We start from the raw sequence: 20,451 nt of genomic DNA, 5'->3' as shown, positions 1-20,451 counted from the left end.
ATATATATATATATATATATATATATATATATATATATAATATAATAATTTTTTTTTTAAATGCAAGCTATTCAGAGTGATAATTAGCACAGAGGAATGTAACACAATAATAAGAAATAGTGACCTAATAAGTGAAAGACATTTTGCTTTTGTGTTTTGTCGTGCTTGTTTTACGATGTAGACTAAACAACTGATAGGTTATTTTATTATTTTGTGTTATATTGTTGTTTGTATATAATAAAAGCATTTGATATGTTATAAAATAGTGTTGTATTTCCTGTTTGTATTATATTATATTTTTATTTTTTTATCTTCAGTGTAATCACAAAGCGTTGCTGAGACCACTACTCTATATGCATTCAAAATTACCATATTACAAGTAAAAGTTATCTTGTGTAGAAAAATGTATTATTGAATGATGTTTTTTGGTGGTTTATGCAATAATTTGGGATTGGTAATATTTTGTAGAATCCATGATGTCAGCCCAGTCCGTTTCTATAGAACGATATCAAGAATCTCAGCAGGTAAGCTTCAGTGTTTTAGTTTTTTATCCAATAAACAGTCATACACAATTGCAAATAGACATATATTCGGTTAGTTATGTTTAGTTTTGACCTGTTTCTAACAAGCAATATGGAGGAACCAAGTACAAATTGAATGTCATTTTATCAGTAGACAACTGATATTTTTAAATAAACATATAAGTGAAGTGAGTGCCATTTTTATAAATGTGCATCACTGCATTTTACATAAAGCAGGATGAGGGCATGTTCTTTTAACTTTACTCATGTTCCCTGTTTTTACTTTCTTACTTTTTAATAGTTAACTTAGTTGATTTAATTGTGAAGCTGCAAACATATGAGAAAATTAAATAAAAAAGACTCAAGTTTAAAGAAAAAAATATTTTTATATACAAATATATATGAACATGAAAAGAAAATTAATACTTAGTAATTCTTGAGGTTGGTGTAATACATTTTGCCAAGGTATAATATGAGGTACATTTCATGACTGTTCACTATTGGCCTGGAGTGGCTGCAAGTCATTTTCACCATGTGCATTACTTGAAACAGTGTAACAGTTCTGTCAATATTGGCAATATTTTTGGTCACTCACATGCTGTATGGTCAGAACTTGTGTGCTGAGGTTGAAAGAAAGGAGCATACTGCATGGGCTTTAAGAAAAATGCCCAATTTTTAAAACCACTAACAGGTGAAGTGAATAACATTGATTATCTCATTTCAATGGCATCTTTTAAGGGTGGGATATATTAGGCAGCAAGTGAATAGTCAATTCCTAAAGGTGATTGGAAGGAGAAAAATGGGCAAGTATAAGGGTATGAGTGACTTTGACAAGAGCCAAATTGTGATGGCTAGATGACTTGGTCTGAACAGCTCCAAAATGGCACATCTTGTGGAAAGTTCCTGGTATGCAGTGGTTAGTACCTACCAAAAGTAGTCCAAGGAAGATCAACTGGTGAACCAGTAAGAGGGTCATGGGCATCCAAGGTTCATTGATGTCTGTGGGAAGTTGAAGGCTAGCCTGTCTGGACTAATCCCAGGGAGGAGATACTATAGCACAAGTTGCTGAAAAACTTAAAGTTGACCATGCGAGAAAGATATCAGAACACACAGTGCATCACAACTTGCTGCATACGGGTGTTATTGCTGACCCATGTACACCAGTCAAACTGCTTACGATAAACATATGAGCATCAGATCTGGACCATGTAGCAATGGAAGGAGATGGCTTGGTTGATGAATCATGTTTTCTTTTAGATCATGTGGACAGCCAGGTGTGTGTGTGCATCATTTAACAAAGGAGTAGATGGCAGCAGAATGCAATATGGGAAGAAGGCAAGCTGGCGGTGGTAGTGTGATGGCAGTGGCCTATTCAGCAGGATAATGCACCCTGCCACAGTTCAAAAATTGTTTAGGAATGGTTTGAGGAGCATGACAAAGAGTTCAAAATGTTGATTTGGCCTGCAAGTTTCCCAGATCTCAATCCATTTGAGCATCTGTGAGATGTGCTGGAAAAACATATATGATCCATGTAGACCCCTCCTTGCAACTAACAGAACTTAAAGGATCATCTGCTAACATCTTGGTGGCAGATACCACAAAGGACCTTCAGAGATCTTGTGGAGTCCATGATCAACAGCTCAGAGCTGTTTTGGTGGCATGAGGTGGACCTACACAATATTAGGCAGGTGGTTTTAATGTGGTGGCTAATTTGTGTATGTTTATATGCAGTTTCTCCATAAATTTGTAAGTATAACAATATAAATATTATAGCAGGCATACAGTAATCCTGGCATTTAACTAAACTTCCCAAACATCTAAAATTTACTGTAGAATTCTTATATAAGAGTTCAATGTTAGCTTTCATAAGAAATACTGAGGTTTGCAGTAATGATTTTCACAAACAATTTGTTTCACCTTCAAAGTATTTATTTCAGTCAATTCTAAGACTGGCCATCTTGTGGTGCTCTTTTGGTTGTAAGTATTGGCGCATGCATGTTAAACCTCTAAAGTCCAAAGATTTTGGTTGTTCACACATGCTCTGAAGTTATTAAGTTGGGTGGAAGGAAAAGTATACATACCACATTAAATAAGCAAATAATGACCACTTTGGAATAGCAAGTCACATTTTGTCATATTCTTTCTAAATCAGCATCTAGGATGCTATAGATAACACATCAGGCTCACGGCGACTGCTGTGTTGTTTTCACCTGGTACCAATAGTTAAGAGAAGGAAGATAGTGTCTTCAAGATGGCAACCGAAGTAGTTTTCTAGTAACCCTACATATCAAGGTTACCCTGTACCTCTCCAAAATACTGTAGAAGATTGTTTGCAATTTTTTTAGGATAGCTGTTGAAGAATGGTGAATGTGCAAACTTATTTTTACAAATGTGAGTAGATCTTAAGATAGTAGCAATTTTTATATACACTGCATATTCAGGTTTAATGAAAACCTTTGATAATTAGAAAATATCATGCCTTCTCGGCTCAATGTTACAATAGCAATAATGCTTCAGGATATAGTCTCTCATATTTTCAATAAACCTACATAAATATAAGCAAATTCATCTAAGGATGTTCACACCAGAACTTAACTCATTGAATGGACGTGTAACTGCCAAAACATATTAATTTATGCATTTCCCCCCCTATAGAGAATGTAAATTACATTTTTCAAATGTAGTAACTGATGGAGACAGAAAAACAAACACAAACTTATTCAAATATTTTTAAAAAGAAAGGTAACAAAATACAAATTTCTCACTACGTCTCATTAACTAAATATTTCATAATGTGAATGGAAAAGATATTCATAGTGTTACTGTTGAAACTGTCTTTTACTCTATTTTGTTTTTTAACATATATAATTCCCCTATCATAGGCCAAAGAGAAGAGCAAATTATAATTAAATGAGAACTGAATGAAAATTCCTTCATTATGATTTTTTTTTGTTACAGTAATTTTAAGAAAATGTATGTTAGGTTTGTGTGAAGCAAAGAGTTAACATTAAATTGTAACTGACATTTTTCATATATGCTGTAAATATTTTAAAAAATGAAAGACGTTTTGTTCTTACTAGTATTTTCTCTTTAATAGCCAAGTCACACCAACCTTCTGGCAATTTTACTGTCACGTCAGAAGTTGGCCTTTCTTTTAAAGAGTGGGTTATTCATAAGTTGATAAGCTTCCTACGTCACATAAGAATTTTTTTTCTTTTGTAATAGATACAAGTTTTAACTCAGACAAGCAATGACCCTGAAGTTAGTGTTGGTAGTGGTAGTCCAACCTCTACAGAACCTCAGACATCCATGGATGCAGATAAAGACGCAATATACAGGTAGATGTCTTTGCTTGGCTCCCGAAATTAACAATTAATATTTGTTTCTCTATAGTAAGCATTATTTAGATGTAATAAGTCTATTTATCTTTAAAATGAGTATTAGTGGCTTTGTTTTTACCTTTATTTTTTGGGGGGTACATGTTTATTATGCAAATGATTTCATAATCTCATTTCCTTTTAGGCACCCTCTCTTTCCACTGTTAGCTTTACTTTTTGAAAAATGTGAGCAGTCAACACAAGGATCAGAGTGTATTACATCTGCCAGCTTTGATGTAGACATTGAAAACTTTGTGAGAAGTCAGGAGAAAGAAGGAAAAGTTTTTTTCAGTGATGACCCAGATCTTGATAATTTGGTAAAAGCACGCTTTTCTATAAATATAAAACATTTAATTGAATGTAAATTGCATTGTTATTGTTTTAGGTTGTTGTTTAAGTTCATGATCTAATCAAAGGCATATTTGAATGTTTTAAAGATATTTTTGCTCATTATTTCTAGGTAATTATTGTACAATTGTGTTTTTATATTTAGTTTTCGAAGTGCTAAACATTTTTAGATTATATTCTAACTTAAAAGGCTAACTAAAGGCTAAATAAATGTTTTTATAATGAGAATTTAGAATATTTTTAATATGTTTTTACATTTTATGCCCAATCTTCACCTGTGCATTTACCAGATCATTGAGAACATATGCTTAATGTATAAATAAATTTTATGGCTTAAAGCTTTACTTTTTTTTTACTTTTTTGTATTAGAATGAGCAAAAATTCTGAAACTTCTTGCTCTTGACTTTTCAGAGTAGCACTATTGGTATTGCGATATTGATGACAGTGGTTACATCAGATGCCTAATGTGTCACTAGTTTATAGAAGTTTAGAACTTTGCTTTCCTAATACTATTTCATGGTATGTTGTATTAGTACCAAAAAAGAAAAAGAAAATTGTTAAAGAAATTACCACTCTGCTTCAAAAATTCCAGTTTTCTGTTCCAGATTGGTAGATTTGAACAGGCAGTGATACACTACCACTGGATTTTTTATGTATAAAATATGTGAAAAATATTATCCTGAAAGTTTTTTGAATCATCTACAAGAATGGGGAAAAGTCATGCTGGATCTGTATCATTAAACTACCTTCCTATTATTGTAGTGTCATTTTTTGAAAGCATATATATTTTTGTCAGCATGTAGCTTTTTCAAGTAGAAAGTTTAAGTGTTCAGATTTTAAGTTTGTTTTCTTAACAATATTTTTGTGCCATATTTTTAGAGACACTCCACTCAAAAATTAGATTTATTTTACTTACCCCACATAATTTGCAGTGATGACCAAGAAGAATTTTTAATCCCATGTTTAACAGATTATGGGAAAAAAAAAATAATTTACAGTATGATCAAATAGGTGTCTGTTGACCAACGCTGTACAACTGCAAATAATATCAAAAACTTTCATGTGGGTAAAAAAATCTTTCTTGTTACTCATGTTGCATAACCCATATGTCAGTTATACAGTCCGATGTTCACAATATACAAAACACAACCACCTCTCCCCCTTATTCATTGGTCACAAATGCCACCTTCAATTCAAAGACTCATTTAAATGTGAATGTGTTTCCCATTTATGACCTAAAGTGAATGTTCTGGAAGTAAAAAAAAAATGCATGCATTTTGCACCATGCAATGATAGCACTAGACATATAGGAGGAAAAAAAAAACATATTTGGGTGGAGTATTCATTTAAACAGGCCAAATTTTGAAATTCTAGAGCTTCTTTTCAGTGACCCTTTTGAGGGTGGTATTTTTTTAATATATGATTTTGTTTTCTCCATAATAGTAAAGTATTTTTTTCTTTCTTCTTCTTTCGGCTGCTCTCATTAGGGGTTACCACAGCGGAGCATTTTTTCCCCATATCTTCTTATCTTCTGCATCTTGTTCTGTTACACCTATCGTCTGCATGTCCTCTCTCACCACATTCATTAACCTTCTCCTAGGCTTTCCTCTTTTTCTCTTGCCTGGCAGCTCTATCTTTAATATTTTTTTCCCAATATACCCAGCGTCTCTTCTCTGCACATGTCTAAACCAACTTAATCTCGCATCTCTGACTTTGTCTCCAAACTGTCCAACCTGAGCTGACCTTTTAATGTACTCTTTTCTAATCCTGTTCATCCTCGTCACGCTCAGTGCAAATCTTAGCATCTTTTACTCTGCCACCTCCAGCTCTGTCTCCTGCTTTCTGGTAATTGCCACCATGTCCAAACCATATAACATAGCTGGTCTCACTACTGTCCTATAGACCTTCCATTTCACTCTTGCTGATACCCATCTGTCACAAATTACTCCTGACACTCTTCTTCAACCTGTCTGCACTGTCTTCTTCACCTCTCTTCCACAATCCCCATTACTCTGTACTGTTGATTCTAAGTATTTAAACTCATCCACCTTCATCAACTCTACTCCCAACATCCTCAGCATTCCACTGACCTCTCTCTCATTTACACACATGTATTCTGTCTTGTTCCTACTGACTTTCATTCCTTTCCTTCTTCCCTGCTAATCCGTTGCTTTTACTGATTCACTATCTCCACATCATCCAACCATCTCTTTCTCATTCTCTTCATTCATCAGCCTCTCAAAGTATCCCTTCTATCTGCTCAACACACCCTTCTTGGTTGTGAGTACATTTCCATCTTTATCAATTATCACCCTAACCTGTTCCACATCTTTACCAGTTCAGTCCCTTTGTCTACCCAATCGGTACAGGTCCTCTTCTCCCTCCTTAGTGTCCAACCTCTCATTCAACTCTTCATACGCCTTTTCTTTAGCCTTCACCACCTCTCTCTTCACCTTATGCCTTATCTCCTTGTGCTCTTGTCTACTTTCTGCATCTCTGACCATCCCACTTCTTCTTCGCCATCCTCTTCCTCTGGATACTCTCCTGTACTTCCTCATGTAGCTAAATATTTAACAGCAAGCTTTAAATAATATTTAGGTGACAGTTCACAGGGACATATTTAATTTTTTAAAACTGAAATAGAGTGGAATGAAATAATCTTTCAGTTGAGTTTGTTGATGGTGTTTTTGACTGTAGTTTTTTTTAATATAACCATATTCAAAAATATTGGGGCCAAACATACTTTTTTTTTGAGAGATATTGGCTGAAAATTGTTAATCCTTCTTTATCCAATCTGTGAGACATAATTTATATTAAAGGGCTGTTAGATATAAATCTATACAATTTTCTTTGTTAATGATACCAAAATTATTTAATTGTCTTTTGCTTTGTAAAATACTTTATTTTTGTTTCATTTGTGAAATATGACTGGTCAAGTAACAGCTAGAAAAAAGTTGTATGAGTGTACATCTATAAAAAGAAAAACTAGATAAAAATTGATTCTTTAGTGTAAACTAAAATTGAGCTCAGTAGCTAAGAAGTTTTGTTTCAAGCCAGGCATACCACATATTTGGAAGGATCAACAGCTTAAACTTTATATTACTAAATGTTTCTTTTTTCTATATAGAGTTAGCATTCACTCATATTGGCAAATATCATGCAGTTTAATTGAGCATAGAGGTAATAATTTATTTTTGTGTCCTAAATTGTTTAACCAGTATCTACTAATAATAGTTGTTTTTAAACAATTATTGAATACGGTTCAAACACTGCCAAATCAGAAAACGTATGATTGTATTATAAACTGACCAATAGCCACTTCAAGTAAATCTAGTACAATAAGTACAGATTTGCAGATTCAGAGCACTTGGTTTTCATTTGGATTTAACCACCATGATCATAACAACAGGTTAGCTTTATTCTAAACTAATTTCATGAAAATATTCATGGTTTCATAGTAAAAGTACTTTATGTAAGTACCAAACCCCAAGACACAATTGTACCACAACAGTCCCAGCTCAACTACAGTGCTTTTAATTTAACACAATACCTTCATACAGGCATCTTTTGTTCACAATACAGCACAACACTTTCTCTTCTTTTTCCTCCACCTCCACTGTCTCTTTCACACATGACTACAACTCTTCCCTAGTTGAGTGAAGGGTTCTCTTCCAACTCCAGACCCAGGAGTATTTCCAGTGATTTATCTCTTGCCCGTGCCACTTATGAGTCGGGCAGGACCACCACGGTCCTTGTAACATCAGTATTCAAAAGCTCCTCCTGCCAGCCCCGACAGAACCAGAGAGAGCAAGCCCATGGGAGCTGTGCCCTACAGGCATCAATACTGGGGCTTGCCAGACGGGATGCTGTAACCCAGGATCCAATTCTTCTGAATCACAATAATCCAGACCTCATAAAGAGGTACATTTGTGTCAAATTATAAAGACTTAAATTCTAGTCCTTTATAAACCACATGGTGTCAGTAGCATTTGATCTACGTTAGAACATCTGGTGTACTGTATACTGTACTTGACTAGGTTTCCTTTTAATGTACCTTAATGGGCATGTTTGTAATAACTATGGTTCAACATTATATTTATAGCTTATGATATCATTTATATGGTCATACAACTTAAATTCCATTTAAAACCTTCCTTTTTGCAAAATCAAAAAGCTTGGTACAGGCCATATAAATATTTGTTTATCTTTGGAGCAGGGATGAGGCCTTTTGTAATAATTACAGTAGTTATTTTGTTGTATAAACATTACATACCAAACTAGCTAACATAATTAAATATGTTCCTTCTGCTTTGTTTCATATACATAAGGATCAGAAATGCAAGTAAAAGTTTTGTTGTACTCTGTACATGTGACAGTAGCTCCATATAATTGATAAACTATGAAAAGGTTAAAAAAATTTATATTCAACATTCAGACCCCCAATGCCTATTCAGATTTAATATTTTTAAAATCTATTATGCCAAACATTACATTTACATTTTATTTTCATCTGAAATATCTACCTGAGTCTGAATTTCTTCAAATGCATTTGTCATAATTCTGTTGAGTCATTATAGTGTCATCTGCAAACTTAATGCTCAAGAATTAAATTTTTAGTAGCTGATAATGTTAGTTATATTTGTGTTAATATCATATATATGTAAAGAGTAGTAGCCCCAGTACTGATCTGTATGAGATATCATATTTTACATTGTCTATTTCAGAACAAATTCCTCTTACCATTACTCTTTGTCTTGTGTAATTAAGCCAGTTTTCTAGCCATCTAAACCTAGAACTCTGCCCTCTTTTAGTTTGATCAATAGCATTTCATGCAGGACCTTATCAAAGTGTTCTGAAAATGTTGGAGCACTAAAGTTAGGGGGCCTGATCTTGCTTAACTTGTTTCTTTTTACTTTTCCTTTGCTGACAGTTTATGCATTGTTATTGAATATTTATTATAATAATATTTATTATAATATTAATATATTTATTTGTGAGTCCTGAATCTTTTCTTGCTAAACTTCAATAAAAAATTAGTCAGAAATAATTTTGAAAAATAAATAATAATAATAATTATCCATCCATTCATCCATTTTCCAACCCTCTGAATCCGAACACAGGGTCACGGTGTCTGCTGTAGCCAATTCCAGCCAACACAGGGCACAAGGCAGGAACCAATCCTGGGCAGGGTGCCAACCCACCGCAGATAATAATAATTAATAATTGTGTAATTTAACCCTCTGATGAAATGCTTTTTATTCCTTCCTTATGAAAGTCTTGCAAATTAATGAAACATGATTTTCCCTTCCAAATCCTTGTTGACTATTCACTAATACAGATTTAATTGACATGTGTTTCTCTGCTATTGTTGTAATATATACAGATGATTTTTGGAGAATTATGCATAAAGGGTGTATATTTATACTCACTAACTTCTTTAAGCACCTGAGGATAAATATTATCTATTCCCAGTGTTTTATTTAATTTCAGACTTTTCAATCCTATTAGCATTTCACTTCCTCTTTCTGCTGTCTCCAGATCATTTTCATCTCCTTAATTGTTCTTTAGGTACTATGAGGTTATGAACTTCTATATACATTTACACTTTTACTACAAAAATATTGAAACAGGTGCCAGCTTCCTTCATGCAACCATTTTAGCAAATACAGTAAATACATACATAAATACAAGTGTAAGCCTTAATATATATAATTTTGCTGCTGCTCTAAATGTTTAAATTTACTAAAGTAAAGCTGTGAGTGAAGAGAATGTTCTACAGTGATTTCTCTTAGAAATTAGCTGTCATAATTAATTTGCTCACAAATGCCACTCTGATTTTTCCCACGTCAAAAAAACAATGCTGCTCTTACGATATAATGTCTGAAAAATGTTGTGTTCTTTTATAGTTTGGGTTTCTCTTTGTTATAGCAGGTTAAATGCACAGTCTGGTCATTTTTTCATGTTACATAATATAACTTCTAAGATGCATAGCTGTATACTTTTTCAATATATGACAATGATCATTTGAGACAGTGGTGTGTGTGTGTGTGTACAGTATGTGTGTATATATACACACATATACAGAAAAAGAGTTTTTTTGTTTCCTATCTTTTAATTTATAGTTGACCTCAAAAAAATTGACAAACATCTCACAGTAGAACACATTTAAGAACATGATTTTTTTTGTGTGCTCAACTATCCAGTACACATTTTATTTTCTTTTTTTGATTATATGCACTAACACAGATTGGCATCCAAGCATTATGGTTCTGTATAATATGGTTGTAAAACATGTCTGTAATTGAATATGGAATGTTAATAATAAAAAAAGAAAATATGTGGATGGAGTGGTACAGGATAGTAAAATAAGCTAAGTTAACAAAGATTAATTTAATGAGTTGCACAACATCCATGCTGTATGCACTTGAGGATTTATAAACAGCCTACCACATTAATTTGATGCTGTTCCAGTTGGCTATAGATGAAACTATGCCAGAAGAGCTTGAAATATATTCAAGAGAAAACCATCAATATCTTGATAATCTTGTCTACCACTACCCCTTTTCCAAATGAAATAACACAACTCAAATTCCCCTTGCCACATCAAGCAAGACTCTTCATATACTCTAAATTAAAAATAAATCCATTGTTTTCATCATTTTCTGCTTTTCCAGGAGAAATCATTGTGTACCAGTGACAGGCTGTATTTCACAGCTCTAATCTCTACAAATATTTTTGTTATTTACTTTGTGAGAATTCAAATCCTAGAGAAGGCCTAGGTAAAATATCTCATACTTTTCTACTAAGTCACAAAACCCTTTCCATTTTCCAAAACCACATATTCCAGTTTTAGGGTACGGAGGGTCCAACTGTCTGTTCTGGCAGCATCAAATGGACAAGTTCTGAACAGGGCACCATTTTATGACATTATGCATTCGTACACTCTCCCACACTCCCTTATACTGGACCAGTTTAAATGTATAAATCAGAATAGCATGCATAACCTTGAATTGAGCCTACTTCAACAGATTGAGTAAAGTGCAGTAAAAAGGGAAATTATTCCTACTAAAGATGTTGAGGTCAAAGGCACATCATATCAAAAGATTTTAGCTAAATTGATTTCTTTGTAGAAATATGATTAAATTCTTGGATTTGCAAAGAAAAAAGAAAAAAAAACATTCTGACTATTGTGAAAATATAAATTGAAGAAGTGTTTGTTTCTTACTGTTTTAGTTCCAGACTGCAGCAAACATTTCTCAGCCGTTTATAGGCTACCTAAAGGGGTGTGGAATCTTTGTCTGTCTAAGAAGACAATTTTCAACATATGCCTTTCCTGATTTTTTTTTTCCTCACAGCAGTATGATTGCCCTTATTTGTTAACTGAGAGCCACCATCCTCTGCCTTCAAACATTGTGTTTAGCTAGCTCTGGCAGTGGGTGAATTTTTAAAGCTATGTGTTCAGGTTGTTTCCATAGCTTTGAGTTTGGATATTTTTAAAGTCTTAGACATCCTGCCTTCTAGCTATCTTTTTCTTTTTAGTACACTGTAGGACTATCCAGCCTGTCTGACGTCAATTGATCTCAACCGCCTTCAGGACTCCTGGTGTAGTAGGGTTTAGATAGGCCTGCCCCTACCCCAAACCCTTAACTTAAGGTTAGTGGAGGTAGGCCATATCTTGATCTTGGGCCCTGATGCTAAAACTTAGATGGGTTGCCTAAGCTTAAATAGTAAAAGGCACCCTAATCTTAAGGTTGTACACCCCTTGTTAATACCCTTGAAATTTTACTAGGATATGGGTACTTAACTTAGATTTAAGGGTACCTGATCCTTAGTATAGTTGGTATGGTACCTTAATTTTAATAGTGTCCTATTACCTCAAAGTATTGATTTTAGAACCCTAATGCACTAAAATGTAATTGAATTTTAACCTTAGATAAAAACATAATTTTATGAATATTTACGAGTCTGACATACCCTGTTTTAGCTTTATTTAAATTTTACATTTTTAGGTCATTATAGGAATTCTTGGGGAGATTAGTAATTAAATTGTCAAATATGCATTTTGAAACTTTAAAATATTTAAGGCATTTAGGACAATTTTAATAAGAATCTGATAAAAATTCTTTATATGACCAGATAGTGATATTTAATATATGGCTTATTTGAAAGGTTAGAATAAGTAGAGTATCTAGGAATAGTGGTTCTAATGGAGTAAAAAAGTTTAAAATAGACAAATGCAAGAAGTGTATCCGTACATCCGTCCTTCTGGACAAAATCAATCTCTGTAACCCTAACCTAACCCTGATTAGATGTTGTACACTCTTATCAAAGAATTGGGATTCAGTGTATTGATACGAGTACTATCTTTTGGTGAAAGACCTGCCTTGCCAGATACTGTAGAAACCCCTTTGCCACCCTGAGGCGCACAAACAGCCTGTACCACTCTTGTACCATACTTGGCCTTTTAGTATAAAGAGAGGGAAAATAGCACTCTTTCAAAAGATTCAGAGACTGTGTTATACTTTCTTTTTCTCTCAAAACAGAAAATCCTAAATTACTCTTATAACAGGCTGGGCAATTTAGGAGCCCCTGCTTTGTTTACCACTTAATCTTTCCTGAACTTAGCATGAGAAATTCTTCAGTGACCAAATTCATCAATTGGTTTCATGATAATTTTATTCCATCAGATTAAATCCATACAAACAAAAAGGAAAGTGAAAGCAAAGGCTATGCTGTTATTTGATAACAATTTTTTTTTATTTTATTGATTTTATTGTAATCCTTCCATACAAATAGATACATTTTTACAAAAAATAGGATTGAAAACAAATCAACCCCCACCCCATTTGATAACAATTTAGCACATTCCTCAGTTGTAGTATCTAATTAGCAGGTAAAAATCTGTTAATTTAACACTATCTTAGCTGAATGTCTTGACCAGATCTCATTGCCTTGGATTGTACCTGAACTTATTTAACCAGTGTTTAATTACCAATTTTCTCATCAATAAACCTACTTGAAATGAGTTTCAAATGTCTGAATAACTTAAATACATTTTAATATATATGAAATTTGGGATATCTCATAATTGTTATGAAATTTGGGATATCTCAGAATTGTAATTTCCTTTCCGTAGGCTGTACGTTTTTTTCCTTTAATTTTAGTTTCTATTGAAGTTTCATGTATTTTATGTGACTGCAATTTTGGCTATCTGGTATGTTGTCACATTGTGTGGTGTGCTCTTCGGTGTAAGAAATTTAGGGTTCTGTTGTTTCATAGCCTACAAACGTGAAAGAAACTACTTTTGTATGTTTTGGTGTAGGCCTCTTTTAGCCTTTTCCTTTTGGACATTACCTTAAGGAAACACCAACATTCAATATTATCCTCCCATTCAACTGATTTGCAGCATGTCATTTCCATGCCAGCTGTATCTTGACCACATTACTCTTATTAATGTCTTGATGTATAAAAACTGTAGTAGTGAAAGAGGATGTGAATACTTTTTCACATAACTGTATTGGCATAATAGCTGCAGACTATGCTCTCAGTAGTAATAAAACCTTGATGAGGCACCTGTGAATTACAGGGCATGCTAATTCTGAGTCATTTTAATTAATATTCCCAATCAGTTTTAACATGCGTAGCTTTGGGATGTTGAAGGAATCTGCCTAATGACACTGGAGAATTTGAAATCTCTTTATAGACTGTGGTCAGATCTCCTGAATGTGTGAGACAGCAAATGTAATTGCTTCACCCATAAAATCAGTTACCTACATCCATGTACCTCTGCATTCATTACATAAAGTGAGGTGACTATTGTTATTAAATTTGATTTAAGAAATACCTGTAATTATAAATGTTTTGAAAATGAAGATACATACAAAAAATATTTCAAAACAAGTACAAGTCACTATGAATATATTATGACAGATGTACTTCTTGTTTTAGTCTTCTGTAAAACTATATTTTTAAGGCTACCTAAGCATCAGAACTATTTTATACAAAAGTGACATTATTTTCAATAATTATAAAGATTATATGTAGCATGTTTTGAGAGGGAGTGGCACTGTGGTACAGTGGGTAGCGCTGCTGACTTGCAGTTAGGAGATCCAGGTTCGATTCCCGGGTCCTTTCTGCGTGGAGTTTGCATGTTCTCCCTGTGTTTGCGTGGGTTTCCTCCGGGTGCTCCGGTTCCCTCCCACAGTCCAAAGACATGCAGGTTAGGTGCATTGACGATTCTAAATTGTCCCTAGTGTGTGTGAATATGTGCCCTAAGGTGGGCTGGTGCCCAGCCTGGAGTTTGTTTCCTGCTTTGCGCCCTGTGTTGGCTGGGATTGGCTCCAGCAGACCTTCATGACCCTGTAGTTTGGATATGGTGGGTTGGATAATGGATGGATGGATGTTTTGAGAGGTTTTCATTCATCTAATAATTAATAGTTCATTTTTTCAAGTCTGAGAAAACTACATTTAGTAACATTTCTGGCAAAACATTATTACATTTAGAAATGTAGGCCTTTTTATTTAGAGAAATTGCAAAAAAAAATCAAAGTGTCAGTGAGTAAGTACAGTATCCTGCACAGTCCAAATGAAACTGGAAACTAGAAGAAACTCTGATAGGAAGAGATCTGATAGACCCAAAGTCACAACCCAGTCAGAAGACAAGTTTGAGGGTCATCAGCTTGCATGATAGGTGCCTCACAGTACAAAAGTTTCAAGCACAGCTTAACAGTGGTTGAAAAAAGCAAGTCTCAGTTTTTACTGTGAAGAGGAGACTTTGTGCTGCAGGTTTGACATGGTGAATGGCAGTATGAAAGCCATTCCTTAAAGGACAAAATAAGGCCTTGAAATACCAGCTGTGGACTACTGCAAACTGAAGGAAAGTTTTATGTACTGATGAATAAAAGTTTGAAATCTTTGGTTTGTCACGCAGGGAGTTATACGCTATCAAGTAGGTGAAAGGATGGTTTCTCAGTGTGTGACACCAAGTGTCAAACATGGAGGAAGAAGTGTGATGGTCTGGGATTTTCTTGGTGTCTTGCAGAGAGAGTGACTGGTGTTCTGAATCAAAAGGGTTACCACAGTTTGGCTGTTATAGCAGCAAAAGGTGGCTACTTTGATGAATCAAAAGTTTGAATGCAATTTTGTACACTTCATTATTCCTTGACTTATTTTTTTTATTAGCCATTTTGATTATTTGTTCTATGCCAGTGTAATATTGTCCAAGTCATACTTCAGATGGTGTAGCAACACAGTCTGTTCCAGCTCTGCTTTAAGACAGAGAATTTTTAAGTAAACAACAGAAGTTGAGACACCTGTGGAAATTGTTTGCTTCAACTTGCAAAGTTTCATTTTTATTAATTGCTGCAGAACATCTGTAGGTTATAACCTATTATTTGTTCCCTTAAGAAGGCCCATTTGTAATAGTCTGATATTTCCTTTTTTCAGTTTTTGCTAACCTAAACTTCAAAATTAACTTCACCTTTTCTGGCCATTCATTACATTTCAAATGATTACATTTGAAGAAAATCTAAGGTATTCTAAAACTTTTGACCAATAGTGTATTCCTGAATCTTTCATTGACTATTTGCCAAAGTAATATTTACATCTGATCATTTATACAAAAAGTTTTTACTTGCCGATACATTTATTTTTGGTATCTATTGATTCTTTTTCTTTTCAAAGATGGTGAAGGCTATCCAAGTACTACGCATCCATCTATTAGAATTGGAAAAAGTTAATGACCTGTGCAAGGATTTCTGTAGTCGATATATTGCCTGTTTGAAGACTAAAATGAATAGTGAAACTTTGCTAAGTGGTGATCCTGGGAGTCCTTATTCACCTGTACAGTCACAGGTAAGCTAAATAGTGCCATTCCTCCTGTGTACAACATCATATTACTTACTTCTAGACATTCATTCTATGCCTGTGTTGTAAGTTAGACTCTCTGTCTTCAACTTTTACTTCAATTAATAGTGATGTTTAATTCTTTGTTTGAATGGGGAGCCTCACTGGAACTTTAGTTGTCTTCCACAAACACTTAACTTGAACAATTGTACAATTTATCTTTTTTGTAATGTACTTCTTAGCATTTATATGCAGTATGCTACAGTATGTTTTGTTTTTATTGTATTTTTGAAGTTTTATATTTTTGTTTTTAATTCCACTTGAATTTGGAGAATATATATTGCATACGTGTAGTGAGTATGGGTGTAATCCGGGTGTTAGATTTAGTAGGCTCTCAGTTGTTTTTATTCTGTTTAATAAAAACAAAATAAAGAATTATAGTATAAGTGAATCCTCATCCCCAGACCATACAGGTAGCTCCTTTCCTGTGACTGTTACTTTGGATTTTATCTGTAATGCAGATATTATAGGTTCACAAATCAGCCTTGTTAAATATCAGCTCCCACAAGGCAATTTTAAACAATGTGTGGAGTTTATAGTCCTTTTAAAATGATACAGACAAAATGACAAATATTACAAAATATGACTTTGTTGACCTCTTGTAGAAAAATAAACAACCCAATTATGGTTTAGGATGTTTAGGATGATTTCATAAAAGGGTTGTATACAGTTTAGAGTATCTCAACACCATGAGAAATTCATATCGTATTGAAAGAAAGTAAAAAAAAAAAAAAATGTTATGGTAGGCAACTCTGTAGACCGTCAAACAAATAGCAGTAGAATACTACACTATGAAAACTGTCACTACAAGTGAACACATGCATTACAAGAGGGAAATTGCAGACTCTCTTTGTATTGGGCCTGTGAAATTACTTTTTAATCAGGAAGGATTAAAGCAGTATGCTTGTATGATGAACTAAGTACACAGTTTCTCCTTCATTACCATTCTGTTTCACCTTGCAGTCTGGTCTATATGACTAATCATGTGGTGGTTTTTTTAATGATCATGTGATTCTTCCTCTTCCAGGCTGGCATCACCTTCAGTACAGTTCTAAGGGACACTTTAGCAATTTCCACATCATTTGTGGCTGAAGTGACTGAAAAATATGGCACACATTGACATCCATTTAAAAGAAATGCAGGTCTCCTCTTATATTCAACCGTCATGGCACAGCTTGTATATGCTGCTGTTGAAAAAGTATTCAGCCTATAAAATTTGTTTTCACATTTTGTTGTCTCAGATTTTGAATCTAAAATTAATTTAAGAGGATTTTGTCCTTAGGATCTACATGCTATGTCAACTCAGTTTAAAAAATATTAAGTTAAAAGTCCCATAATGCACCATAGACTTTCAATGTGAAGCTTCAAACTGAAGAGAAGAGAACATGCTACACAAGTCACAATCTGAATTTAGAGAAGCACAATCCTGAGGAAACACAGAAAAAAAATCAAAAGCATTGAACTTTGCTCAGAGCTCAATGCAGTCCATTGTATAGAAGTGGGTGGGAAAGAACTACCTCCACGCTGCCTAGATCAGGCCTTCCTTCTAAATATATTGTATTTGCTTGACAACGACAGTACTTCTTAGGGAGGTCGATGCAAGAACATTTGTTACTCCAAGTTAAAAAAAGACAGTGGCTGCAATAAAGATGATGTTCATGGAAGAATAATCTCCAAGGTATTTCATCATGAAGAGCCTTAAAGGGACAAAGTCAGGGAAGAAGCCTTGGTCGAAAAAGTGTTTTTCCAGCAAAGTGTTTTGATAAATCACATAAGATACTGTGCAATGGAAAGTTAACAGGTTATGATGATGTTAAAATTGCCTGAATTTTGCTCTTAAAGGTAAGCAGTGCTGTCAGTGAGATATAAATCAAACACTGCTTGGTCACACCATCCTGTACTGTAAAGTATAGGTAATGGTACCGTGTTATTGAGAAGCTTTCAATTTGTGTTGACATAAAATATGAATGGGGTACAGTACTAAGAAATATTACATAAAAACCTCTGGCAAACAATTGCAACTGGAAATTAATTTTGTGTTACAACAGGACAATAACCCAAAGCACTCTGCTAGAGCAACATTACAGTTGCTTTAAAATAAAGAAAATGGATGTCCTTGAGTGTCCCTGTTAAACCTTAATATCATTAAGAGTATGTGGAAATGCCTTTGTAGTTTATGATTGCTTCTTGGCAAAATAAAAACATGCCTGGAGCTGTGACATACAAAAAGATTCTTGGCTATTACATCTGCTAGATCTGTTTAAAGAGGGTACTGACCATGGAGAATGCATACATGAAAAATTACAAGATTTCAGTTTTTAATTTTTAATATTTTATTTTCTTTGGAGGGTAGGTTTGTTAATAGAATGTTGAGTTACAAATAGGTTTCCCAACCTATTGCATCAAAATCTTAGATTTTGAGACTGTTAAATGTGAAAAATAGATGAGGGCTGAATAATTTTTCAAGGCACTCTATATAAACAATGAGAAGACTGTTGGGAATAGATTTACATTTTTTACATGCACTTACTTTGTTTATGAATCTTATTTGTTTTATTATGGAAATCCATACTTGTTTTGTATCCAGAGTTGTGAGGAAAATGTGTTCTATTTAATAACATTATACAGTAGTTTAAAGAATATATCACTAGGTTGAACTTTCGTGAGTGTCAAGAACTTTCTGTAAAAAATGTCCTGACATATTATTGTTTAAAACATCAGGAAAGATCTTCTTTTAGCTTGCTATTAAAGTCATTAGAAAATAATTGTCAGACAGAGAAACAGTTGATCACAATAGCTAAATTATATGTGACAACACTAAACTTTTTGTCAAAAAACAGATTCCTAAAACAAATTGTTTACTCATGTGCAAAGCCTTTCATGGATTCTCCCCGTTATTCTTCTCATGTCAGCAAAAAGGGCAGTTCATTCAGAAAACAGGAGTTAGGCAGGGTGAGAGTCAAAATTAAAAGTCAAAACAAGAGAATGTTAGAGCAAAATCCTAAACCAAAAATCAGAGTCAAAAGGTAGAGCTTTGTTTCAATAACCAGTAACCAAAATAATAAGTAAAGTGAGTTGCTGGGATTGGTCCAGTCTCAAGTACTAAATGGTCATTGACACGACCTTTTAACTCCGCATCAATTATCCCAATGTCGTGAAAGAAGAGGCCCCTAGCAACCAGGACCTGCATCATGACAACTGAAACCACAAAATGGCCATAACAATGGTCAAAACAAAATGCCATTCAAAAAGACGTTAAATAAAATCAATTTGTAAACGATTGGATTTTTTCTAAAAAAAGGCCCCAATCAAGAAAATACCCTGGAAAAATGTATTCATAACAGTTTTTAAATATATTCCACAACAGCCATTTATATAATCATGACTACCGTTTATTCATATTGTAGCATATGCACCACATACAGTAAATGGTATCACATGTCTTAGAGACCAGATGTCCCAAAATGGTGGCATCAATAAAAATGAATAAGTTAACTCTATAACTGTTAAAATCAAAATGAAACAATGCCACTCCTGACATGAACAATTGTCACACTTGTACTTCAGATAGACTAGAGGAGAAAAAACTAAAATAAATAACTAATATCCAGGTTGTGCCCAATAGGAATTAGAAATTCTAAAAGATCCACTATGGTTGCTTTCTCTATTAATGAAGTTGCGCCTTTGCTTCATTTGCAACACTGTTATCTAGTAAGGGGAATTCCTTCTGGAATTGTAATGAGTTTCAGACTATTTAGTATTTATGTTATGTGAATTGTCTATTGATTAAGTTTTGAGGCCTGAAAACTTTGTCTTGCTAAAATCTATGACAGTTAATATCACTTTTTAGTGACAGAGTATTTATTGTACAGTATTGCTTTTAGTATATCATATTTTAGTCTTGACAACTAATGCTCTTTATATTATTACTGACTCTATAGGGAGCAACAAATGATTATGCAAAGTGGCAAAGCAGACCATACAATTCTTATTAGTACTTTGGTCTGAGTGCTACCATAGCAATGTTTCCATTTCTACTTCTTGTTTATTTTAAGGAATTTCCTAGAAATTTGTATTTTTTTTCTTTTTGCACTACTGATTGATGCAGCTCTAAGACATAATTTTTTTTTTCTGTAATCAACATTTTCTCTGTAGTAATTTGTATTGCTTTTATAGCATGTGATTGTTTTCAATAATTGCATCTGAAGTACACTTTTCTAAAGGCAGAAATCGTTAAACAAAAATAGGAAATAATTCTATGAACAGCAACATATGAATCATAACACACATACTGTACATTA

At 33.8% G+C, this 20,451-nt stretch overlaps 1 protein-coding gene across 3 annotated transcripts in view; it reads left to right on the top strand.

Moving 5' to 3' along the window:
* Positions 1–20,451, top strand: part of LOC120523080 (homeobox protein PKNOX1-like) — a 68,457-nt gene that overhangs the window by 17,113 nt on the left and 30,893 nt on the right. For all 3 annotated transcript variants that reach the window (XM_039744046.1, XM_039744048.1, XM_039744047.1), the window contains 4 exons: positions 469–524; positions 3,747–3,859; positions 4,044–4,215; positions 15,929–16,099. In XM_039744046.1, coding sequence (XP_039599980.1) covers positions 474–524; positions 3,747–3,859; positions 4,044–4,215; positions 15,929–16,099 — 507 coding nt within the window. In that variant the 5' untranslated portion in view covers positions 469–473. The remainder of the gene's footprint in view (positions 1–468; positions 525–3,746; positions 3,860–4,043; positions 4,216–15,928; positions 16,100–20,451) is intronic.

This window comes from Polypterus senegalus, chromosome 2 (assembly GCF_016835505.1).
Source record: "Polypterus senegalus isolate Bchr_013 chromosome 2, ASM1683550v1, whole genome shotgun sequence".
NCBI classification, from domain to species: Eukaryota; Metazoa; Chordata; class Cladistia; order Polypteriformes; family Polypteridae; genus Polypterus; species Polypterus senegalus.
Note: the sequence above shows the minus strand (reverse complement) of the source record. Positions and strands in the feature narration are given on the sequence as shown.